General features: G+C 53.4%; 8 protein-coding genes across 8 annotated transcripts; 5 read left to right on the forward strand and 3 right to left on the reverse strand.

Moving 5' to 3' along the window:
• Positions 1–226: 226 nt before the first annotated feature.
• Positions 227–3,967, forward strand: NECHADRAFT_80246 (uncharacterized protein; the record flags this gene model as incomplete). The annotated part of the gene is made up of 1 exon (XM_003050672.1): positions 227–3,967. The coding sequence occupies one exon, from the start codon at positions 227–229 to the stop codon at positions 3,965–3,967; it is 3,741 nt and encodes a 1,246-aa protein (XP_003050718.1).
• A 1,138-nt stretch (positions 3,968–5,105) lies between these two features.
• NECHADRAFT_41472 (uncharacterized protein) lies at positions 5,106–8,090 on the reverse strand (the record flags this gene model as incomplete). The annotated part of the gene is made up of 3 exons (XM_003051051.1): positions 5,106–7,750; positions 7,807–7,950; positions 8,024–8,090. The coding sequence occupies 3 exons, from the start codon at positions 8,088–8,090 to the stop codon at positions 5,106–5,108; spliced, it is 2,856 nt and encodes a 951-aa protein (XP_003051097.1).
• A 2,081-nt stretch (positions 8,091–10,171) lies between these two features.
• Positions 10,172–11,026, forward strand: NECHADRAFT_80248 (uncharacterized protein; the record flags this gene model as incomplete). Its single annotated transcript, XM_003050673.1, has 2 exons — positions 10,172–10,177; positions 10,703–11,026. 2 exons carry the CDS (start codon positions 10,172–10,174, stop codon positions 11,024–11,026), a joined length of 330 nt encoding a protein of 109 aa, XP_003050719.1.
• A 5,054-nt stretch (positions 11,027–16,080) lies between these two features.
• Positions 16,081–17,678, forward strand: NECHADRAFT_41759 (uncharacterized protein; the record flags this gene model as incomplete). Its single annotated transcript, XM_003050674.1, has 3 exons — positions 16,081–16,427; positions 16,483–16,713; positions 16,763–17,678. Coding segments are annotated over 3 exons (1,494 nt in total), but the record flags the coding sequence as incomplete, so codon positions are not given.
• Positions 17,679–17,854: 176 nt separating this feature from the next.
• NECHADRAFT_80249 (uncharacterized protein) lies at positions 17,855–19,078 on the reverse strand (the record flags this gene model as incomplete). The annotated part of the gene is made up of 1 exon (XM_003051052.1): positions 17,855–19,078. One exon carries the CDS (start codon positions 19,076–19,078, stop codon positions 17,855–17,857), a length of 1,224 nt encoding a protein of 407 aa, XP_003051098.1.
• A 1,062-nt stretch (positions 19,079–20,140) lies between these two features.
• NECHADRAFT_69226 (uncharacterized protein) lies at positions 20,141–21,075 on the forward strand. The gene has a single exon (XM_003050675.1). The coding sequence runs from the start codon at positions 20,178–20,180 to the stop codon at positions 21,015–21,017; it is 840 nt and encodes a 279-aa protein (XP_003050721.1). The 5' UTR covers positions 20,141–20,177; the 3' UTR covers positions 21,018–21,075.
• A 1-nt stretch (position 21,076) lies between these two features.
• On the reverse strand, positions 21,077–22,063 carry NECHADRAFT_40587 (uncharacterized protein; the record flags this gene model as incomplete). The annotated part of the gene is made up of 2 exons (XM_003051053.1): positions 21,077–21,880; positions 22,013–22,063. 2 exons carry the CDS (start codon positions 22,061–22,063, stop codon positions 21,077–21,079), a joined length of 855 nt encoding a protein of 284 aa, XP_003051099.1.
• A 373-nt stretch (positions 22,064–22,436) lies between these two features.
• On the forward strand, positions 22,437–23,754 carry NECHADRAFT_60974 (60S ribosomal protein L5). Its single transcript, XM_003050676.1, has 3 exons — positions 22,437–22,467; positions 22,633–22,670; positions 22,726–23,754. Exons 1-3 carry the CDS (start codon positions 22,465–22,467, stop codon positions 23,591–23,593), a joined length of 909 nt encoding a protein of 302 aa, XP_003050722.1. The 5' UTR covers positions 22,437–22,464; the 3' UTR covers positions 23,594–23,754.
• Positions 23,755–24,385: the final 631 nt, after the last annotated feature.

The raw sequence follows: 24,385 nt of genomic DNA on the forward strand, positions 1-24,385 counted from the left end.
CGGCGCGCAGCCTTCCCCCCTCTGACCCTCCCAGACATCGCGGCTCAAAGGACCCAGGCGAAAGCCTCGTTCCCTTGTCTCGAACCTTTTATTTTCCCCGTCCCTTGTCCCCAAAACGGTCATTCTCGACAAAATCACGGCCCCGGCGCCCAAGTCGAGTCCCGTCGTCGTCAGTCACAACCCCCGTGAGGGCGAAGCGACGAAGGAGCTGCTCCTGCGAACAGCGATGACTTCGTCCATGACCGGCCGCAATGGCCTGCCCGACGCCCTGGGGAACCGCCCGGAACCCCAGGTCGCGGTCGCGACGACTCCGGCACCGATATCGACAGCGACGGCGACACTGCCCGCCACCGCCCATGCCAGCGACGCCGACAGTCGCGACTCCAAGGGGGCCACTTCGGCGCCTCCTTCTGCTTCACTTTCGGCAAATGCACCTTCTTCAACGGCCGCAGGGCCTGTCGCCGAGTCCTCATCATCATCATCAGCAACATCCGCCGCGCCTCCGCCAACTGCCGCTGCTCCATCGGCACCCACACCCACTCCAGCTTCAGCTCCAACAGTCCCGTCCACAACATCGCCAACAGCATCCTCGACCGCTCCTGTACCGAGACCCTCGACTCCGAATCGAGAAGCTACAACTTCTGCTTCGGCGACAGCGCCGGCGTCGCAGCCTCCACCTTCGACGCCGCCTCCCCGATCCGCTCTAAACACTCTCGCAACCTCTGCTCTCAACGCCGACGCCGCGCTTGGAACACGACCACAAGAGACGACTTCAAGTACACAGGCTTTGGCTCCTGTTGATGCAAACTCCAACGACCTCCCGATGCCCGATGCTCCTGCCCCCGTTGACGCCAGTGCGCCATCAAACAGTGCTGTCGAGCTCCAACAAACTACTCCGATGCAGCTGGATATCCCCGCAAACAACATGAATGAAACATTCGCGCCCTCGACGCCATACAACGCGGTGTCCTTGCCCACGCTTAACCAGCATGCGTATATGATGATGGCATTGGCTTCAATGGCGGCACCGCCGACTACAATCACCCCCTCACAGGTCACATTGCCTAACCCCATGGACGAAGCTTTTAATGCCCTTGCTCCGGCAAACTCGATCCGTCAGGCGAACGCTGATAAGACCCTCGAGTCGTTTGCTCGGATCGAGTTTGCCGACAGTGTCTTCCAGATGACTACGTACGCCGTCATCATTGGACGAGATCAGCGCGCACTGGAGCAGGCACGTCGCGATGAGAAGCGTGACGAAGCTTACCGTCGCCGTGTTGAACAGCATGCGGAGAATGGCCTTCCACCCCCATCTCCCCCAAGAGGACCTGACCGAAGCAAATTTAGTAAATCCTACGTGAGCGAGGAGGGAGGAATGTTGGGCCCTGAATCAGACAACGGAGAGAATGGTCGGCCAGCAAAGCGAAGAAAGACTAGCACTCAAGGTTCATCGCAGCACGACAACGATGAGGCGGCGGCGCAGGCGCAAGAAAACATGATCTCTAATCGACAATATGTTTCTCATACCCCTGGCGCTGCGGCAGTAGACTTGACATCATTACGACCATCACCCTGGCACGTCCCCTTTATCGGCATTCACTCACCAGGTCCCAACATCGCGTCCAAGACCAAGGCCATCTCGCGAGAGCATCTCAAGATTGCATATAATGAGAAGGAGGGTGTCTTTGAGGCCATCCCGCTTCATAAGAATGGCTTCTTTTGCGAAGATGTTCACTACAAGAGCGAAAAGGTGGTGCTGAAATGTGGTGATCGCCTCCAGATCAAGGACATCGACTTTCGATTCCTAATCAACGGAGTTGAGCGAGGCCGGACAGGTGCTGAAGAGGACGTGGAAGAGGAAACAGCGGTTCAGAAACGACATGCCCATGGCGGCAAGGAGATGAGTTTCGACTTTGAATCCTCACACGTCAATGGGCAAGTCCAGGACACGAGCGATGAGCTCTCCGAGGTGGCAAGCCCGCCTGAGTTGTCCGACTTTGGAGAAGAAGACGAGGCTGAAGCTGAAGCTGAAGAAGCTGAAGAGGCGGATGAAGCTGAGGAAGCTGAACCGATGGAGACGGTGGAGGCTGAACCAGAGCCAGAGCCAAAGCGAGAGCCAGAACCGGAGAGACCTGCTCCGGTACACGAGCACTTTGTCAAACCTGAATTGGCACCCGAGACTGAACTTCAACCGCACGCTCTGATGCCTCAGATTCCCAAGAAGCGAGGCCCGGGCAGACCACCAAAGAACGGCATCATGTCGAAACGGGAACAGCGATTGCTAAAGAAGCAGCAGCAAGAGATGGCTAAGAAGACTTTGCCACAAGCTCCCCCGGTTGAACCACCCATCAAACGCAAGGTGGGAAGGCCCAGGAAACATCCTCTGCCTGACGATGCTAGTGAGCGACCTGAGAAGCGCAAATACAAGCCTCGCAAGCCCAAGGAAGATGGCGCCGAGGGTTCCGACGCTGAGAGGCGTGCCCGAGAAAAGAAGGAGAAGAAGGCCCGCCCCAAGTCACCGCCTCTCAACCTCAATGTCAATGACTACACTAAAGAAGAGCTGCAGAAGCCCAACAAGAACTACGGCGTGCTCATCGACGAGACGCTCACGGCAGCAGGACCGGATGGTCTCACTCTTAAGCAGATCTACAAGCGAATCTGCGAACGATATCCATACTTCTTCTTCCGCACTGAGACCAAGGGGTGGGAGAGCAGTGTGCGGCACAATCTCATTGGGAACGAGGCTTTCAGGAAGGACGAGACTACCAATCTCTGGTCTCGTGTCCCTGGAGTTGAGCTTGACGCAGGGAAGAAGAGAAAGGCATCCTCTCCCGACCGCAATAATCTGGCAGCCAGTCAAGCCTACAATCAGCAGTATTCGTATCAATACAGTGCTGCGCAGCACGTGGCACCCGGGGCTCCTGGATACCCCCCTGGCCAAGCACCTCCGGCATATCAAATGCCGGCCTACAACGCACAGCAGGCTCAGGCAGCGCGACCAGTGCAGCCTTACGCAGCGTCGGCCTCTCCTCCTGCCCCCGGCCAGCCAGCTCCCGGTCAACCATCCTCGGGCCAGCCAGCCCAGACAGCGCCAACACAACCGCCGGCACCCGCACAGCTACCGGCAGGCTATGGACCTCCGCCAGCTCCAGCTAGGCCCCAGCTCGGCGGTCCTCAACCAGGCGCCTACAGCTCACCGTATGCGCCGAGACCGCCACCGCCAGCAAACCCTCCGGTCAAGAGCGAAGATGGACATGCAGCACCCGCAGCCCCCACAGCAGCAGCGTCTGCTCAACCGCCTCCGCCACTAGCAGCAGCCAAGACTGTCCCTGGACCTGCGCCAGCTTCCCAACCTGTTGCTCCTGCTACTGCCGCTGCTCAGACAACTCGTCCACCTGCTACAGCACCAGCAGCTGCTGCCCCAGCCCGCCCTGTCATCGACCCCCGTCTTCTTGCGGCTGTGGTCAACCTCAAGAACGGCCTGGTGTTGAACCTGAACAGGGCTCGTAACCCGAGATCAGAAGGCATAGTAATGTCGGCTCTCAATCGATGCCTTGGTCTCAAAAAGCAGGCAACAGAGAATGACAAGATGGAAAGCATCTGTATGAAGGGCATCCGTCAGGTTATGGAAGGCTTCACCAAGAATAGCCCTACCCCTGGGCCAGCAGCTTCCGCTTCTCCGCCTGCCAGTGACCTACCACCTGTTCTTGAACCCAGGGTTCTTGCATCTCTCACGGGCTTCAAGGACGTCTCGGTCAAGGCGCTGAGGGCGAAGCTGGGTGAGGCCAAGGCGGAGGCGGTCACCCTGTCTGCCATTGACCGCGTCCTGGGCTTCGCAGACGCCAGCATCGTGCCCCCGCCTGGGGAGGGTGAAACAGTCGGCAACTTTGAAGGCGTCGAGCAGCATCTAATGAAATCTATCAGACAGTTGTTGGAAGGCATGAACCAAACAGTCCAAGGTTCATGACCCTAGAATACTGGCCTGAGACTAGGACGTGTGTTTTCTCTTATTGTACCACTACGGCGGACGGCGCAAGAGAGGACAGGGAAAGGAAGGGGTGCAACCGGGTACACGTGCATTCGAGGCGTTTTGGACGGTCTAATGACGAATACGAACGAAGATCGGGCGTGATGGATATGTCATGTCGACGTTGTTACGTACGAGAGCAAGAGGGCCAGGCAAGGTGTTGTGTTGGTTGGCTGGCCTCTGCCATTCCGACGGACGACAAGACAACCTTGGGCTTGGACCTTTGCTCGACACAAGGACGTGGAGTTTTTCATGGGGGGGTTCCCATTTGCTGATATCCCCCGATATACCTCTAGAGCAAGCGACTGACTAACTGACTGTGCTATTAAATTAAATCCAGATGCAATATGAAATGAATCAAGCCTTGAACTCGTCTCGTGTGATATCACTTGTGCTTGATAACTATCTGTCTGTCTGCCCTCGCAACACTTCCACTCGCCCCATGAGATTCTGATCAACAGAGATCTCTCAAACCCGCACATACATATAATAGCAAAGCTCCATCTCGTCACCAAGAAAAATGGTTCTTCTCAGATTACAAACAAAGAGGAAGGAAAAAGAGGTTAAAGTCGCTAATATGTACCCATCCACAGAACCCCTTCCCAAATCCGGCAAATCATCCATCCATCCATCCATCCATCCATCGCTCCATATCTTCTTGTTTGAAAGGACTGACAAGAAGCCGTCTTCGTCATCGTCATCTCTTACGTTTCATTCTGCTCGTTCGTGTTTCTGCGTCCGTAGCACACGCGTGTGCGTAGATTAACATGTAAACAGCTTCCTCCTCCTCCCCTCCATCCCTCCCTCCAGCTGCTTCTGGCTCACCCATTCTTGATAGACTTTTCATGTCCTCTCCTGACTGAGCCCAAGGTATCAACAAAGACAAACTTCTATATGAGAAGAGGGGAAAAGTTGTAGTAAAAGAAAGGGGAATATTCTCAAGGAAAGAACCGAAACGCCTCACACCATTCCAAAGCAAAGACTCCCTCCGTTGGCGCCGGTGGCCCGGCACGTCGCCTCAAATATTCATCATCCTATGCGTGTCCGCCCCTACACGACAGAGGGAATCTCGTGGGCCTCAAGAGGCATGTGGCGCGTCCTTCTCTTCCGCCTCGACACTGGTCTTGGCATCCTCAACCTTTTGCCCTGCCAATTTATCCACGCCAGAAACGCCACTGTCAGCTTCATCGTATGAGATGCCTAGGCCATTGGCATCCTTCTTATCTGCCGCTGCCGCTGCCGCTGCCGCAGCAACAGCAGCAGCATGCTCTTCAGTGCCCTCATCGAGATTCATCAACGCCGGTGGGCGGTGCCGCATCTGCCTGGCCTTGGCAAGAGAAATCGTCTTCTGTTGATAGCTCGTTGTGATGGGCTTGGTGTCGTCACGATCGATCGTTGCCTTCATCAGGGCTGCCATCCACAATCGCCCCTGCTTCAAGTTGGGGAGAGCAAAATAGTGAACCGTCGGCTTGGTGAAGTTCACTGCCCTCGAGAGGCCCGCGCGAGGAGGGACAAGCTTGAAGATGAAAATGGAATCGTCGCCCTTATCCAGGTTCGCGTCAGCAGGGTCAGCAGGCATTGCCTGGCCTCCGACAACGCTTGTAAGAGTGGCGTGGAGGCCTGTTAGCTTTTCGTTATCGGCAGGGAGAACTCGATGGAACGAAATGTCGATAAGGCCCTTCTCTTGTTCATCATCCTCCGAGTAGTAGTATGCCAGCCGACGCCCCTTGAGAACAAACAAACGCGGCTTCCAGGTCGTCATGAGGTTTGAGCTCTTCTTCCTCATCCAGCCACTATAATCGGCATCCTTCATCGCCTCCTTGGGCGAAATCTTGAGCAAGCCGCGCGTGTAGGCGCTCGTCTCCTTTTTGCCCTTCTTTCCCCCCTTCTTGTTCGACTGCGTTGTTGTCGTGCTGGGGCTCTTCGCGGTATCAGGAGACTCGAGGTCAAAGCTGGCTCCGGCCGAGGGTGTCGTTGATCCGGTTCGTGACGGTGATTCCACCATAATTTCCTTGGTTGTTGAGTCTGTGGGTGTTGCAGTCTTGGATCGGTCAAGGCCAAGGTTGTCGGATATCGCGCGCATACCCTTGCCCCCAGCCAAAGCAATAGGCTTGTTGACCACCGAAGCGAGCCAATCCGAGTTGAATCCTTGATGTTTAGCCGTGCTGGGCGATGCCGTTGAACGAGCTGATCCGACTGAAGTGTCCAGTTTGGTGACAGTGGGCGATGGAGCTTCACCAGCTGGAGGCAAATTCCTAATCGAGTCCGAAGTTGTTGATGCCGTTCGCCGGTGAGGACCTGACTGGATACCATAGTACTTCTGAGCCGCTGAAGACATACCACCCTCTGCCATGGATCCTACACTACCGAACCTTGACTGCCTCGAGATGGCCGTGGCGCTTCGAACTCTTTGCTCTTCTGCATAACTTGACTTCCTCGACTCTGCCCCGCTGTCGCGCTTTCGTAGTAGGTTCCGGCGTCTGCTACCTTCAACCTCTGTACCAGAGAAATAACCCCGATCCATCTCTACCGAGGAATTGTCGTGCGCGTCCGGTCCAGGGGGACTCAGAAGATCCTGGAGGCCGGTTGACGATAGGGGTCGTGGTGAGGTCTGAGAATAGGCGGTCCCCAGTGTCCAGTTCCGGTCGAACGATGGCTGTTTCTTGTGCGTAATATCCACTCCTGGATAGGTGCCCGTGTTGGTAATCTTAGGAGTGGGAGAGAGTCCGGGGGCGGCAGGTGTTCCAGCATTGCGGAAGTCGGTCGATGAAGAATGGCGGCGTGAGTGATGCAATTCCCTAACAGACGCCGCGGACGGTCTCTTGATGTGGCTGGCGCGATTTGTGCTGTCTTGCGCGTGATGTGTGGCAAGTGTCGGCGAGGCCTTGGGGGTTTGCGAAAGAGAAAGCCGTCTCGTCTGAATGGATGTTGGCCGGTTGGTGATCGTGTTTGTTCGACTCCTTACGCGCCTCACTTCCTCGGCGCCGTCGTTTCCGTACGTCTGCGTCGACCGCCGCGTTTCTAGTCCGTGAGTATTCACCTCATCTTGCAGAGCCTTGATCTTGTGCCAAGTTTTCAGCCGCCGGCCAACGGAGCCGAGGTCAAACGCCTTGATAAATAGCGAGCTTTGGTCCATGCCTAGAAGCACCTCACCCGAAATTTCCTGGTCTCTAAAGACCTCGCAGTGGTGCTTCTCGACACCTGAAGTGAAGAGATATTCAGCCACATCATCGGGAGACCAAGCTTCAACTTCGACGCGCGAGTGAAGGTCCTCCTCTTCCTCGTCAGTCTCCTCGCCATGGATATAAGACGCTCGGTGGTCGAGGGGCGTGCTGTACTCGCTTCCGGAATCGGTCGCTGTTGCTCGGAGTCCACCGTTGCTCGCCGGCGATCGCAAATCCGTGATATGCTCGTTGATAACGTTGAGGGTTTCGTGCAGAACAGGGCTATCCTGACTTGGTGAGGTGAGATGGCTCAAGGTCGGCAGAATGGGCGGTTCGCTCGAAGCCAGGACGGGCTCCGATTTCATATTATTCAAAGGGAGAGTCACCGGCTGCTGGGGAATCGTCACGGATTGCCGGTTTGGGATCGGCTCCTCCCTTGAGATTGCATCCGCGCTGCCTATGACCCTCGAGTCTTGTGCTGCATCATGGTGAGAAGCTGGGGCTTTAGCGGCGTTAAAGGCGCTCGTAGGAACGATCCTGGGGGCGGGTCTGGTGTAGACTATGGATGGTCAATTATTTCTCGCGCAGAAGTGGTGAAAGCGTCGGGATGCAGACCTTCGGGGAAAAGTCCATTGTTGTTGTTTATCAGGTGGCGGCCGAGAAACCAACCGTCGCCGAACTCGTCATCTCGTTCTATGAGTTCGACTCGGTCGCCTTTCGCAAGACTCAATTCATCAGAGCTTCGAGCTTGGAAATCGTCTACATGTCGAAGATATTCGTCAGCATCACCAGTTTGGCGAAGAAACAACGAGGGGCTAGAAGGCAAGCTTACGTATCACGATCAGGGTGTCGCCAACCTCGGGCCGTAGAGGGCCTTCGTTAGGGCCCCTAGAGGCCATGATGTGACGGAGCGATGCGCTGGTGATGGTTGAGGCAAGATTTGTTGATGGTGAACTGGTCGAGGCCGGAGAGACCGAGAAACGGAGTGGTGGTTCAAGGGCGGCTTAAACTCTGCCCGAACGGTGGCGCGGTTCCGAGGGGGAGGCCTAAGGAGTCTATCCGTGGGTGGAGGGAGAAGCAAGTTGGTGAAGACGCTCAACAGACGCCATCCGTCGAGCCTGTATTGCCAGGACGGGTTGTCTGCCTGGTTGACGCACTCCGGCGGGATGGCTGGAGATGACGGAGTTGCGCTGTCGGGTTCTGAGGTGCTCTGAGCTTCGCTGTGGCTGTGGTGCTGTGGTGGTGCAGTCGAATGGTACGCTAAGGTATGCTTTGCTGTAGGTAGTGGAGCGGCGGTTGGGGAGGCGGGAGAGGACCGTGGTCCCTGGACAGGGCGAGAGAGGAACTAGCGTGGAGGGCTGCGATTGGTGCGACCCGAGTTGTTCATGACTTTTTTATCAAGGTGGGCTGGATGTGATCAAGCAAGTGGATGGGATATTGAAAAGGGCGTGAAGGGTGAAGACGAGGGAGGAGATAGCAGTGATAGTTTGGACCCTGTCTGGACCTGAAAATGCCCGTCAGAAGCGTGAAATTGTTGAAAGCAGAATTCCTCGGCAATTGCAAGGTTCTGGAAGAGGTTTTGTTGCTTCAGAGGTGCATTGGGCTCCTCCACTCCAGGGGGTATCCGGGATTGGGTGATGCGGCCAACCTTTGCAGATTCTATTTTGGGATGTAATGCCAACACAGTGGGCTTGTGGTGAAATCAGGACAGAATAAAGCGTTGTTGATGAGCCGAGCCGTGGTTCTCTGTGATTTGGCAGAGCTGAGATGGACGCGCACAGGACGAGATAGGTTGATTCGAGAACGAAAGACGCGAATGGCGACGAGGGGTTGCTGAACCCACAGGAGATTGGGAAAGGAGACGTGGTACAGCTAGCGAGTGAGGGTGACGCAACGAGCCGCTGATGATGGCAAAGGCCACCGCGCAGTGTTGTACAGAAGGCGGGCCGGGACTGAAGCTGAAAAGCTCGTATTTTGAATGTGCACTTCTAGAGGAGGAGGAGGATGTCTAGGTAGTGGAGGTAGAGGTAGGCAGCAAGAAGGTAGATAGAAAGAAAGTGAAGAGTTTTCAGGTTTAGTATCGATCGCGGGGATTCAATAAAGAATTTTTACGGGACTGCAAATCTTGAATGGAAGGAAGGACATGACATGCCCGGCGTGTTCGGACCTTCGTAGTGGATGGATGGATGGACGAGCGACTGACTGCAACATCGTGGTGCCTGCCTATCACTTTGCCCGTTCCTGCCGCATCTAGGTACAGTACCTACTCGGAGCAGACAGCCTACAGGCAGGCACAAGGGGAGAAAGTGCCCGCGGGATAAGCTGTGCATTTGCACTTTGCACCCTCAGTGAGGCCCCCAACAACTCAACTCAACTTACCTGACTCTGATGCTCACAACTTCAGGTAGCGTCTGGGCACCCGTAGATGGTCTTGTTTCGCCGGGGTCATGGAAGCGAAGCGTCCGGCATAACTCTATTATGCCTGGAGTTTGGTTGTTTGATCGACTTCAAACACTGTCAGATCATAGCAGGGGTAATTGCGCCTTTTCGCTCGGTCTTTTCAGGTGCGAGGCCTTTTTGCGTTTCAGTGGATGAGCGAGTCAGACGCCATTGACAGCAGCGTTCCTGATAACACCCGATATCGACAGACACGAGACAACCAAGTTGGAGCAGTTGTTGGGAAAACCTAGATCTTCATCGAAACACGGGAATAGACGAATCATGGACTTTACATCCGTGTCCACACTACCCGATCCAAGTGGATACCATCACCAGTCCTGCATCTACAACTCGCATGCCGGAATCAAGCAAGACATAGCAGCCAAGCACGCTCAAGTGGGCTCGAGTGCGTCGACTCAGTTATCCGAGGTCCTCCTATTTGAGAAGGGGGGTTTTCGCGTTTTGTTCTCGTCACCTGGAGGAATATTTTCGTTATGTAATTGTGCGTGTGATAAACTTGAAATTTGATACATTCACAATCATGTGTGTAAGTGGATTTGTCTGCCTTCGATACGTACACCTTGTCCAGGTAGATCCGGACCAGTCAGGGGATGGATGGCTTTTGAGACAAAGAAGTCGTTGGCTCAACACTGGATATATACCTTCAAAGATGGGAGGAAGATCAAACGCCATGTATACCTCCATTTGAGTAAATATTTCAAGACGAAAGAAATCAGTCTGCCTTACCTGCAGCACCCACCCACCTCACAAGTGTCGTGAGGCGTTGGTGATCTTGGCCGACCCCATCTCCCCGCTACATCCCCTCCCAAAGAAAATATCTCCACCCACAGTGTCCGTGTCAGCCCAATCGCAGGACGGCCTCGGCGAGCATACAAACGGGCTCCTGCTCCAACACTGCAGCACCAAGACCAACCAGGCGAATAGGGTCACAACGAGCATCAGCCGTCTTCCGGCTGACGGCTTATGGGCGAGCTAATGGCTTAAGAGAACATCGCGTTTGCCCAAGCCCTTCTTCTTCTTTGTTTGCTCCATCACCCTTGCCTTTCTGTAGGTTCCCCGTCCCCGTCCGTTTGGTTCCTTCCAGTTCTATCCCCTCGCCCGGGGTCGCAACTGCACTGCGCTGCAACTGCGCTGCACTGCACCCTTTGACTGGACTTGCCGCGTTCGTCTCCCACGGTTTCTCCGCCTGCCGCCTGCCGCTTGCCGCTTCAACCACCTTCCTTCGCACCACACTGCAACAGTTTTCTTTCTCTTCCAATCCTCACTCGCCGACGACTTGATCCTCGACACGTTTGCCTCGATTTACTCGCCCCGGCTTCGCGATCGCCAGCACGTCGCCGCTGACACCCTCGCTCTCCGCGCAACCATTCGGTGAATCATGATTAACCTGTCGGCTCTGGACTTTAGAAAGCGACGACGTTGAGCATGATCCCCAGATAACATCCAAATGGTATTCACGATCTCGTCTCTACTACGACATTCTCCCGGGCTAATACGCGATCGCCTCCCCAGAACCTCCCCAGATATCACCAACCTGTGAAATGCCACAAACTTCCAGGTCAATCCAGCCAAGGGCCGTCCCTCCCTCCGAATCCCATCAGATCGCGACGTCAAATGAAACTCTTAACTTGCTCCTCGGCGGTCGCAATCATTCTTGGATGACAACCGGCTCATCTACAGACTTCGCTCCCAGGCCGGCCCCCAGACCCTCCCAGGTCAAACCTCGAAAGCGAGGACGCCCAACAGCAACAGCAGAGCCCGCTACCGAACCCGTCACCACCGCTCTCCTGCCTACCCCGAACGAGACTGCTCCACAGCATGAGAACATTTCCATCGGTCACGTTGTTGATCAGCCGACAGCTTCTGTTGAAACGATTAGGTACAGGAAGAATCCTCTCCCCTTTCTGTCGCAGTTTCATCCAGGCCTTGTGTCACGCTTGGTCTGGGGAAAATAACCTAGTGTCGCTTGGCAGCCTTAGCTTGTCTAGCTCGCAATACATGGCACAAGCGTTCTTAGACTTGTCGTTCTCGCTAACTTACTCTCTAGACCTTCAACTGTCCTTCCTTCCCCAGCACTGACTGACGCACCGAGCCCGAATGTTGCAAACCAGCACGACTGCGCCAACACTTTGCCAACCGCCCACCCCGAGGGCACAGCATCGAGGCACCCTCTCCTTAACGGCGTGGACCGAGACGGCGCGGTACCCATTACAAATACTGTTCCGGCTCTCCAGGAGCACAACTCGAATTCTGCGCCTCCTCATCCACCCCCAACCGAACCGCCGAGCCGTAACATGACCGTTGACTCTACCCCGCCTGTCTCAGTCAATCAAGTAGGGACATTGCCGATATCCTTCCCAGTCAACGCGCAGGTTCCAGCTGCGTTGGTCAACCGAGCAGCGGTTCTACCAGCATCTCTCCCAGCAAACACGCAGATCCACGTTGTTGCGCCTTCAGAACCCAGGGCAAGGACCGATGGACCTAACTCTGATGTACATCTACATCGGGCGAAGCGCGCCCGTGTTCAAGGGCCGCTCACACCCACCGAGTTGAGAAACCAGACTCTGTCTATGCAATGGAAAGAAACCATTACTAGCCGCGTGAAAGAATGCGATAGCGCGGGACTTCTGAATGACAATGTCGAGAAACCTCGTTACAGGATCTTGATTGAAGCATGTGCCAATACCGATCACTTCTACATCGCACTTCATCAAATCCTTTGTGCCTGGTCCTTGGATAAAGCACCAGTCCACAAGATGTTCCAGGGTCTAGTCGACCCTAGTCAAGTTGATGGTTCCTTTGAAACATTACAGACCGTCCTCAGAAATAACCAAGCCATGTCAGTTTCTCATCTGGAATGGTTTGCCAACTTTCCTGTTCCTCTGGCGGAAGTCTTGAGAGTATTTCATCCATCCGCCCTGGCCAAGGACATTGGCACGTTTCTCGTCCACCTCTCATTGAATTGGTATAATCTCATTCAATCCGTCGGAGCCCGGATGCATCCGCTTCTTGCCTGCGAGCTGATCGAGGTACTTCGCTGCCCTTCTCAGGGGCTGCAGGCCATGTTCTTTACCATGAGTCGCAGATGGCTCGGCATTAAAGACGGCCCTGTAGCAAATGCGATAAACGACATCTTTGAGAAGGATCGAGCTAATGAAGCTGCTGCGGTCGATCGCGGCGACACTTCTGAGAGGATCAACCAAGCTCGGTCTCAGATCATAGCCCAGTACTCAAGTCTTGTACTGCAAGAACATCAGCGTCACCAGATTCAAATCCAGCATCAACAATTACGACAGCAGCAGCAACTCCCATCTAGTACGTTGCATATCCCTTCTTACAGTTGTATTGGTTACTAACCTCTCCTCGAACGCATAGATGCAATGCTCTCTCCTTCAATCACTCACACTGCCCCGGTAGCTGAACGACGCGGACAACGCTCAGTGCCTCAATCGCCTGTAGTCCCATCTCACACAGCGGTAACATCACCGGCGTTGGCGCAATCTTCCTCAGTGCCTCAATTCGACGCATTGGCCCCGCGGCCCTCGATTAGCGATCGCAGAGTGTCAAGTCCAGCAATCACCAACCAGCATCCTCCGCCGGGCAGTCCGGCCCTCCAGGAGCATCGAAGGCCTGGTCCAAACTATGTGCCAGCCGATCCTCGGATAGCTCCGCCTCCATCTGCTACCAACTATTACTCCCCACGGATTCAACCACCGTCCTTACCTGGGGCGGCCAGCGTTGGGCCCTCACCATCACATTCAAGGAATGTATCTCAGAGTACACCGCAAACGCCTGTCTTGCCCTCCCAGGGCCAACTCCAGGCTCCTGTTCTCCTATCAAATGGACCACCATTCAATCCGCAAAGGAGAGCAGCCTCTATTGCATACCCGTCGCAGTCAGTTCCAAATGCCCAGGGGGGTTACCTGCAACATCCTCCGACGGCCCAGCCTCACTATATTGAACAAGCTCCGCAACCTGGACCTCGTCAAGTCATGAACCCAGCCCCAATGGCACATCCTCATACCCAGATGATGCATCCCCATCAAGCCATGCAACCTCCTCCCCACATGCAACACGCCGTGTTGACACCCACTTCACCAAACTACCCTCACCCAGTACAAGCATTGATGCCGCAGCATCAAGCATACCAAACACCTGGTGTCCGCCAACCAGTTCCGCCAAGGCGGGCGTTCGCACCAATCCCTGAGACAGAGTACCCAATGAGCCCGTATGGGCGAGTGTCGCTCCAGGTTGGTCTGCACAAGGTTGGCCTGCGTAGCCCTCGGCGCGTCCCTGCACAACCGGCGAACACTCGTTATTACCAATACATCAAGCAGTTTGCGCTTCAACCCATGTTGATTGCACCACAAACAGGTCTACGAATATTGAGTTTCAACGTGCCCAATGATCATATGCGGAGGCTTGCCAGGAAGACTCAAGGAGAAGGTCTCCCATACTGCTATTACTCTGAAGGCTCTTGCCGATACAGACTTCGTACCTGCGCGCGGTCTGCCAAGGAGACAGTGGTTCAAGAGGCAGATTGGGTGCTGGCAGCAGCACAGTGGCCTCCTTACATCTTTTTCGATCTCAACCATACCTGCATGGAGTTGCGTCGAAAGCAGCACTTCCATAAGGATCAGCCGATGGAGCTGACCGACTTCTTGATTGAGGGCGAGAACAGTTTAAGATTCAGTTTTCCTCAAACTTCACAAAATCAGAAACTGGGCGTCAATTATTTCATGGCAGTTGAGATTGTGGAGACCATCAGCCACGATTCTGCCATGAAGATGATCGAGACAGGACGAAGAATTCCAATGGAGGATACGAAGCGGAAGATACAAGGACGACTACGCGGCTCGGACTCTGACGATGTCATCATCGAGGATGAGACTCTGTCAGTCTCATTGGCAGACCCTTTCAGTGCCACTAGATTCAACATTCCTGTTCGAGGAGCTAATTGCCAACACCTCGAGTGCTTCGACTTGGAGACATGGCTCCAGACGCGGCCTCAGAAACCGGCACAACAAGGAGGGGGGGCGTCGCAAGTAGGGGACGAGCCCTCGCTCGTGGATGTGTGGAAATGCCCAATCTGTGGGCAGGATGCCCGCCCCAGCAGTCTTTGGGTTGACGACTACCTTGTCGGAGTTAGACAGGTTTTGGTGGCCAATGGTGACACACGGACAAAGGCCATCACCATAGATGCCACGGGATCGTGGTGTGCTGTCGAGGAGCCAGATGACACTGATGATGACGAGTCACCTGCGCCGAGACCCCTGACAGTGAGCAAAAGGGATACCCGGCGGTCCGAATCCACCATGCCGGCACGACCGACCGTGATTGAAATCCTAGACGACGATTAACAAGGTGCAAAAGGCGGATATGTGCGAGTGGAGAAGAAGCAAGAGCAGTCCAATGGAGATTTGGGCCCTGGGTGCGGCGTTTGGAGATATAGGGCATCTGTGACAGGTCAGGAAGAATGTGTTTTGCAAACAGATACCACTGCAGTTTGATTCAGGGTTGGCGTTGGCGTTTTCAAAGCGAGAGGAAAGGAAGGGAAGGGGGTCGAACCCTGGACCAGCCTCGGGGCATTGTTCCTCGTTATGCATCATGGCTCACAGGACATGTTTGGTATTGTATTAGTTATGCGGGTGGTGAGGTATAGAGATTCTGGCCTCGTATATACTTGAGGCTGGGAAAGTCGAATAAAAGCACGAAGCGATAGCGAGACAACAAGCGAGATGCAAGCGACTGGACTGGAAAACGTTGATATTGGTGTTGAGTTGGCAGGATATTGGGCAGTTAGTGCGCGATAGAAGATACCTGAATGGTCACAGTCTCAAAGTGGAACGCCAAGTATATCTTATCCCTGAAGGTCACGCCGGGTTAAGCTTGGTCCGAATCTAGATATCCATTGGATAGGTACCACTTGCTGACTGACCTCAGCACCATCCAAGAACAATCCTCGAAATACTCACCGACCATGGCGGAAAGATCCTCTAGTCCGCCACGTCGGCTCAGATCGTGCGTCTCTTGTGTAAAGGCGAAGGCGAAATGTCGTTTTCAGCAAGAGAATGTTGCGCGCCATCTTTGTGATAGGTGAGCACTCCCCACCACTTACTCGTCGAGAGCGTGTAGCTAACGTGGAAAAGGTGCCAGAGCATGAATATAGAATGCGTACCTCAGACTACGAGAAGCTTGAGAAAGTCTAGGAAGATAAAAATGAGTGACAGGTATGGTTTAAATACAGTCGATTTATGAGAATGGGTATCTGATGTTGCTTCAAGCTCGACTACCCTAGAGCAAAACTCCGTCTCAGGGGGGCATGAGAATAACGGTATGTAACGCCTTTTTCTACCTAAGCAAGATCCCGTAATTAATAGATTCAACTGATTGATCATAGGCACTGAAGGTCATGAAAGAGGTGCTGTAGGCCTGGTTAATAATAATACGCAGGTCGATTCTCCACTGAACTCCCAGACTCTACAACCTCCGTTTGGGCTTTCATGGCCTCAAGCAACCCTCGCTTTGACTACTTTCCGCCGTAACCATACACTGCACTTTCCCTTTATAACTGTGAAGGAAGACTCAGCAGCCGAAGACTTATACAAGGAGAAGCCTTTCTTGTTTCGAGCCATCATGCTTGTTGCCTCGCCATTGCCTAGATCAAGAGTTGTCAAGATGAAACGCAACACGCTTGCGTACCTAGGCTATAGAATGCTGGTAGAGGAAGAAAAGACTCCGGATCTACTTCAAGGCCTGCTAGTTGTCACCGCTTGGTAAGATGCTCATCCACTTTGCACTACGTTGCTTATATCTAATACGGATAAACAGGGCGCACACTTGCTACATCGACGAAGGACAGGTTACGAACCTGGCTTTTCTTGGTCTCGGATATGCGCACAAGCTAGGAATTACTCAAATGTCCTCACCATTGCCTGAGCAGGCCAACATCGCCAATCAGTCAGGGACCTCGGGCCTGACAGAAAAGATGCGACAAGTAGTAAAGACACATTCTCTGGATGAGCAACGTTGTGTTCTTGGACTCTACTGCATTCTTTCAGTGTAAGTGTAAAATATGAGTATCCAACAGAAAACTACTGACGTATTCAAGTATCTCGACCAAACAGTCTCGGAGCAACCCCCTTGACTCAGCACATATTGATATCTGCTGCAACAACATATCAGCGTCTCAAAGCCCGACATCTAGCCCCGCCCTGGAACATCTCGTACGATTTATTGAAATGAGCGAAAGATTATCAAAAGGCTTTGGCGAACCACATGAGCGCACCCTCTCTAGACCCTATGCTTTTCTCCTTGAAGGCAATGGGCGTCGTTTTAGAGCTGATCTGGAACGTCTTGCTGAAGTAGCTACTCGGAATGATTCTGCAAGCCATCATCAAAATTTCCAGCTTTATCACCAGTATACTCTGGTGCGTCTTTATGAGCCTGCCGTTATGGTGGCGGATCATCCAGACGAAGGCGTCGCCCCGTTCGTGTATCTTTTGATCTGCCTCCGCAACTGTCTCGACGCCATACGGTCATTCTTTGACCTCTTACTCTCCTCGTCACCAGAGGATATACTAAACCGTGCTATTATAACCACTGACCAAGCGGCGTTTGTCATGGTTCTGGCGGCACGGCTGCTGCTCATCGACGCCCCTGGTTGGGACCCCGCGGCCGCCCGGCAAACACTCAACCTAAGCACCGTGCTAGGAAAGATACAGGCGCATATTGAGAAAGCAGAGACACAGAACATCAAGGCGATGCAAGAATTTGTTGCAGTGACGGGAGATACGCTCTCTGAAGAGGAAATGACTGAGGATAGCACGTTGGGGGAGTTGGCGACGAAGACGCGGCCACTGAAGGAGTGGTATGAGACAAGGCTGGAAGGGGAATATGCTGACAAGATGCCCTCTATGCATGGTTTCTCGATGGAAGAAAGAGATGGCGAGACTGAAGAAGGCATGACGCGGCTTGGGGGGCTCTTGAATGATATTGCATGGAACTTTCGACCATTTGGATGGTAGTCAATTTGATGTCTTATATCGGATCGCATGGTATATGTGAATATGTAAATCAATAACTTTATGGGGTATCATAACAGAAGAAATCTAGAGTAAAACAAAGCCAACCCAACCAAAACTCCAGACATTGCCGCGTACATCGTACAATCATCATCTCAAGCGTCGTTTCACATCCATCATCATTCTTCCTCATCATCTGATCCGCTCTTGTCACCATACTCATCTTCACTCTCATAAATCTCGTACTCCTCTGCAGAGTGATGAGACTCATCGTCAGTTGACCACTGAAACTCATCCTCTTCAGAGAGATCATCCTCGTCGTCAACATAGATGGCATTCACCAACTCTTCCCAACAAGCAGCATCACTCATGTCAAGACCCTCGATACGGGCCTTCCACTTGCTCTTCAGCTGCCCCTCTTCATCATAGGGCATCTGCCTCATCCATGACGCCCAGAGGCTCACAGCCCTAGATGCGTCAAGCGAGCTGGCGCTGAACCATTCATTATGACGGACGCTGCACACCGGGCAGCCCGTTGCCTCGACCTTGCGTTGGTTGATCAGCTGTGCGTGGACGAGCCCCTCAATCTTGACGTAGTGGTCGGCGCTCTGCTGGACTAGGACCTTGGGGCGGTATCTACACTGGCGTTCCCAGCAAGACATGCGCGCCTGGACATCCTTTGCGTAGCCTATCTTGAGATAGGGCGCCGCGTCGTGGTAGCTTTCGGGAAAGGTGTAGGTGTATATGTATCCGTCTACCTGTTTCTCGCGGTCTAGAAGTGGACGGAGCAAGAGCTTTCTGATCTTCTTGTTGATGAATGTTGTTGACCGAACAATGCTGTATCGCTCGAACTTGTGAACGATCTTGGTTTCCTTGGTGGTCTTGCGGGAGTCGGATGTGGATGGAGGTGTCTGGGAGGCCAAGTCTGGGGTGTCCTCTTGTGTGGAAGTGTCCTCGTCAGTCTCGGAATCTGAATGCCAGACTGACAAGGGAGGTGTTGGCGAGTCATCCTCAGCTTCGTCTTCTGATGAAGCATCCTCTTCTTGCTCCTCATTTTCGACCGAAGGGATCGGAATTGACTCAAGCTTGACTCTCCACTTCGAGATCTGAGAGGGACCAAATTTGTCCCCATGGCCTATCCTCTTGTTCTTGCACATGATCAGATATGCGAGATCAGAGAGGATTGACTGAGCAGCCTTGAAACTGCCAAGCTCGACAATCTGGTCGAGCAGCTTGGCCGCTTCATTACAGTCTTTCTTGCTGATAATGACAGTGCACCGTGGGTTGTCCTTCTTCTGGGTCTTGCCATGGCACGTCATGCTGTGGCAGGCATCCATGCCGAGCAGCTCCCGCAGAGCGGAGGCCGTGGCAGGCCATGTTGTAACAGAAGGAGAAGTGGCCATTGTGTACACGGTATAAGAAGATTGGATAAGAGGAGGTTGGTGATGGTTTCTATGCCAACATTCCCGCAGATACTCGACGATATATAGCACCTACCTTTGCCTACCCCGAGATGGGGGTTAAGCGCCCATCGAGGCGAAGCCTGCTTGGAGGGCCTCCTGACTGTCTCGACTTGGGTCTTGATGCTGGCCAGAATGGGGAGGTGGGATCAGCTGGGTGGAGCCCCTCGTGATGGTTGCATGAAGACTCGTAACAGAGAGGGAGCTGAGCCAACAGGTGTTGGTTGGTAGCTCAAGCATCGCTTCTCGTGGGGGATGGATAGATAGCTTTTGTCGACCATGAGGCTTCATTTCGTCCCGAGTATGAGCATCTTATATTCTCTTGAAAACGACATTCAAACATTAACAGTACTCTGAATATTGAGTATTGTTTGTTCTATTCTCGTGTGTTAGTTGTAAGTGTAGGAAATGAGTCTTGGCTAGTGATTCAGCCCCAGAGTGGCACCCCGGTCTCAGGCCTTGCACCCGCATCGAGGCGAGGCACATTTTCTGCACACTCGCCCTGACTGCGCCTTGCGTTGCGACATTGTTAGCCCATCTGCTGAAACTCGACCCCGAATCTAGATGCCATCTCCTTGTACAAGGTGACGTTTATGAAGCCATCGCAAGCACGGGGGAGCGGGCCGTTGCGGGAAGGGCGGAAAGTGGAGAAGATGGCGCAAGAATAGAAGCCATGAGTTCTTCCACTTTCATCTTATCATTATCCAACAATAGATCTGTTTAAGACAGCATCGGGATGTGAAGAGTATGCATGTCCGATGGAGATGGAATTCCCTCAGTCCAGTGACTCTTGATGACTCAACCATCACTAGAGACAATGTCGTGATCAGAAACCAATCAACTACATGAACAAGCGTCAATTCGCTCAATAATACGCCGAACTCGGGTTGACAAGTCACCGTCAGTCATGACCAAGATTGATTACTATAGCAGCGTTCAAGTACGCTTCGAACTACAAATATAGAGTTTATCGCTGCAATTCATCAACCCCTCAATCCGATCAAACAAGAGCATACAATCCGGAGCATACCCAAGAAACACGATGACTTCCTTTGAGACCCAGGTTGATTCGGCTCAGCGCATGTATACCCTGCGGGCAACCGACTACGAGAACTCCTGGCACCCAGAATACAGCCAACGCTTCACAGATGTAGCACCCATCAAGCCCGGCGATAGCATCCTTGACCTGGCATGCGGCACTGGTTTGGATGCCATAATTGCAGCTGAACGAGTTGGCGACCAAGGCACTGTCGTTGGTGTCGATGCCACAGCTGCCATGCTCGACAAGGCGCGGGAGAAGCTCAAAGACAACCCACCTCTGGTTCGCCGCCTTACGTTGGTTCAGCACGATGTTACCGACTTGATCGGATGTCCACACGTGCAAAAGGATAGCTTCGATCTCATTCTCTGTTCAAACGCATTTGTCCTGTTTGAACATCCAGAGCAAGTCGTTGCCCATTGGCGCGAGTATCTGAAGCCGGGCGGCAGAGTCGTCATCGACATCACTCACGAGCAAAATCTTCCCTCAGGCCTCTTGGTGGAAAAAGTCGCTAGAAACTTGGGTCTCCCTTTCCCTTCGAATAGAACCTGGATCAAGTCCAAAGACTCCTTCAGCGAGATACTAGAACGACAGGGCTTTGTGGTCGAAAAGGTAGAGATTGTGGAAAAGGCATTGGGTCTCGGCAACACGTACCTCGACCTCGACCAGGCCGATGCGCAGTTCGATCAAATCTTGAACGGCCCTCTTGCTGGAACGACTGTTGCAGACACACTGAGAGCTAGTGGTAGAGACAAGTTCCAACAAGAGTGGGAGAATGCTGCAGTCAACGGCAAGATTGAAGTGTCTGACACTCTCTACGTCTATGTTGCCCGAAAGATTTGAGATACGACGCATCTCACTCAGTTTCTAATTTCTAATTCCAACCCCATTATGATATCGTCTTACATCTTCGCCTTCGCCTGGTGGTATTTAGGCTCCACGGGTATCTTTGGATGGTCGCCAGCGAGCTTCAGGCCAGTCACTCGCTCCAGCTCATCCACAGCCTCAAACGCCCTCCCCAGGTTAACCTTGATTGTTCGAAATCCTTGCTTGCGCGCTTCCTTTAGGTTTTCACCAATATCGTCCAAGAACACCACATCACTAGCCGTAATGCCTTCATCCCAGCCCAGCCCCTGACCACGAGGCAACCATTTATAGGTCTCAGCGTGTTCGCGAATCTGCGTGAGGGCGAATTGATACATCTTGGGATCCGGCTTACGGATTCCGATGTGAGCTGAAGAAACAAAGACATCGAACAGCGCCCGTACGGGTTCGTCAAAGAAGTTTTCGACATGGAGCTTGTGACCTGGAGGGAAAATGACCGTGTTGCTGAGTGCGGCCAGGATGAATTGTCCACTCTCCTTGAGATTCTTCAGCGCTGGGTACATCCAGGGATCGGCGCTACTAGAGACGGTCATCATTTCGTTGAACAACCATTTCGCATCGACATCGGGAACAGGAGGCGTCTCTGTCGATAGCTTGGGGGTTTTGCCCTGTTCTCTCTTGTAGAACGCCTCCCATCTGGTTTGGTCATGAAGGTCCTGGGTAAATCCGCTGAAAAATGTGTCGTCCATGGATATCTCTCCCCTCTCTAACCGATGCCAATATCCATTGGGGGCGGTGCTGGATATAGAGTAGTTGACCCATCCAGGGGGGATACCCAAGCTCAACTCATAATCCAGGATAGCTTGGAACGGCGACACGACCTGGAGGGTGTTAGCATGGAAAGATATTACCTTGCGAATTCGCTATTTTGTATGGGAAAAGAAAGCTCTGAACAACCGGAAGAGACGGAAAGGGGAATGTCAAGAGTGTTGATGTCACCGGGGTTTACTTACACATACACCTCCAATGTCAAAGAGGAGGACCTTGGGCTTTTCTTCTGGCATCTTTGCTGGACAGAATTTGAGATTAGTTACTGTAAATGATGATGATAGTTCAGAAAATCGGCGGTCAAGTCTTGGAGTCAAATCTGTGTTACTCTTGAACGATGGCACCCAAGTGTAAGCCGGACCTTGGGACATTCAACTCCGAGGAACCCCACCCACAAGCCTCGGCATGGGTTCCCCAGCATTCAGCGGGGAAAATTGTTAAGATAAGGCCTTCTTATCGGGACCGAGTCTTGGATCACGTGCCTCGTCCCCAACCCAGGTCCACAGGCACGAGCTAAGCGATTTTGGCGATTCATTAGGGCACAGAAAAGTATTATCCCCCACCAGCCCGATTTTGAATCCCTCCATCAACTTTCCAACCTCAGTATCACACGTCGTCGTTGGCAAATACCGTCAAGATGGTAAGTTGAGGCCTATCTCGGGGGAGTCGCTCAGCAGAGGACTCCTCTAGATGTTTTCATTCCTGGCAGAAATGCCAATTGCTCGACGAGAGTCACAGCAAGTTGCTTCGGAAGGAGGATGAGCAAATCTGAAGCGCAAATTGCTGACTCGGGGATGTGCGATAGGTTTTCCACAAGTTGGTCAAGAACAGCGCGTACTACAGGTGAGTTATCCCGCTTCGCCCTACTTTGGAGACGAAATCATACTGACCATATCAGCCGCTACCAAACCAAGTACAAGCGCCGCCAGCAGGGCAAGACCGACTACTACGCCCGCAAGCGCCTCATCACCCAGGCCAAGAACAAGTACAATGCGCCCAAGTACCGCCTCGTCGTCCGCTTCACCAACAAGGACATCATCTGCCAGATCATCTCCTCCGAGATCTCTGGCGACAAGGTCTTCGTCTCTGCCTACTCGCACGAGCTCAAGGCCTACGGTATCGAGCACGGTCTGACCAACTGGGCCGCTGCCTACGCCACCGGTCTCCTCATCGCCCGCCGCGCCCTCAAGAAGCTCGGCCTCGACGAGGACTTCACCGGTGTCGAGGAGGCCGATGGTGAGTTCACCCTCACCGAGGCCGCCGAGACCGACGATGGCGAGCGCCGCCCCTTCAAGGTCTTCCTCGACGTTGGCCTGAAGCGCACCTCCACCGGTGCCCGTGTCTTTGGTGCCATGAAGGGTGCCTCTGACGGTGGTATCCTCGTCCCCCACTCCGAGAAGCGATTCCCCGGTTACGACATCGAGACCAAGGAGCTCGACGCTGATGTCCTCCGCAACTACATCTACGGTGGCCACGTCGCTGAGTACATGGAGACTCTTGCCGACGACGATGAGGAGCGCTACCGCAGCCAGTTCCAGAAGTACATCGACGACGATGTCGAGGCTGAGGGTCTTGAGGATCTCTACACTGAGGCCCACGCCGCCATCCGTGAGGACCCCTTCAAGAAGGCCGAGGGTGAGGGTGAGAAGAAGACCAAGGAGGAGTGGAAGGCCATCTCCCAGAAGTACCGAACCCCCAAGCAGACCAAGGAGCAGAAGGAGAAGCGGGTGCAGGAGCGCATCGCCGAGCTTCTGGACGAGGAATAAAAAGTTTTCAACCGTGTGGGCATTTGACGATTGTTAACCTTGGCATTGGGTTTGGAGTTTCGAGGAAAGGAAAGGTCCGTACACTGGGTCACATGAATGAATTATCAAAAAGATACCTTCCCGCCAAATTCCATAGCTGTGGTGAACGGGTGTCTGATTGTACTCGATTCAAGTTTTGTGCTTGTTGTGTCGTGTCGTGTGAGTGTGTGTACTTGTACTGTATGTGTGTGCGTGTGCCCTTGCCCATTGTGGGCCTAGTCTGAGAGTTGCACGCAACTCAAAGGAGCGCTGGCAGGGCTGACGTTGAACTTTGTCAAGTCATTGAGTTTAGGGCACGACACCATCGCCAAGTCTCGGAACTGCTGCTTACATGAGGCTCAACAGTGGTGAGCTCATTGGTAAGACGACGGTTGAGAGAGTTTCCAACCAAGTCTTGCATCTCGTGGAAATTCGCGACCTGGAAGCAACGGCCCGGAGCTAATCTCTCTTAAAGTTATACCAGACCGATGGAGCATGAGACATGAGGATGCATGAGTAATCTGGAACCGTCGCTGGGGTTAGGGTTCCCTCCGGGTATTTCGGACTCGGACAGTGACGGAGCGTTGCTTAGAGGCGGCTGACGGAAGCGATTGACCAATATCCCTCTTTCTGCAGTCCCAGTCCCGAGCGGCGGAATTATACTCGAGGTTGCATGTATCCATCACGGGAGAATAGAAGCGAGTGACGAAGGCGGGGGATCCATCCATCCAGGGGTGGAATAATGGCTCTCCACGGAACGGAACCTGACGCCGG

This window comes from Fusarium vanettenii (assembly GCF_000151355.1).
Source record: "Fusarium vanettenii 77-13-4 chromosome 5 genomic scaffold NECHAsca_5_chr5_3_0, whole genome shotgun sequence".
Lineage (NCBI taxonomy): Eukaryota > Fungi > Ascomycota > Sordariomycetes > Hypocreales > Nectriaceae > Fusarium > Fusarium vanettenii.

Bases quoted from the DNA above. Each gene is read 5' to 3' on its own strand.
- NECHADRAFT_69226 (XM_003050675.1), top strand. From the start codon at position 20,178: ATGACTTCCTTTGAGACCCAGGTTGATTCGGCTCAGCGCATGTATACC.
- NECHADRAFT_60974 (XM_003050676.1), top strand. The intron at 22,671-22,725 runs GTGAGTTATCCC...TGACCATATCAG, and splicing joins AAGAACAGCGCGTACTACAG to CCGCTACCAAACCAAGTACA.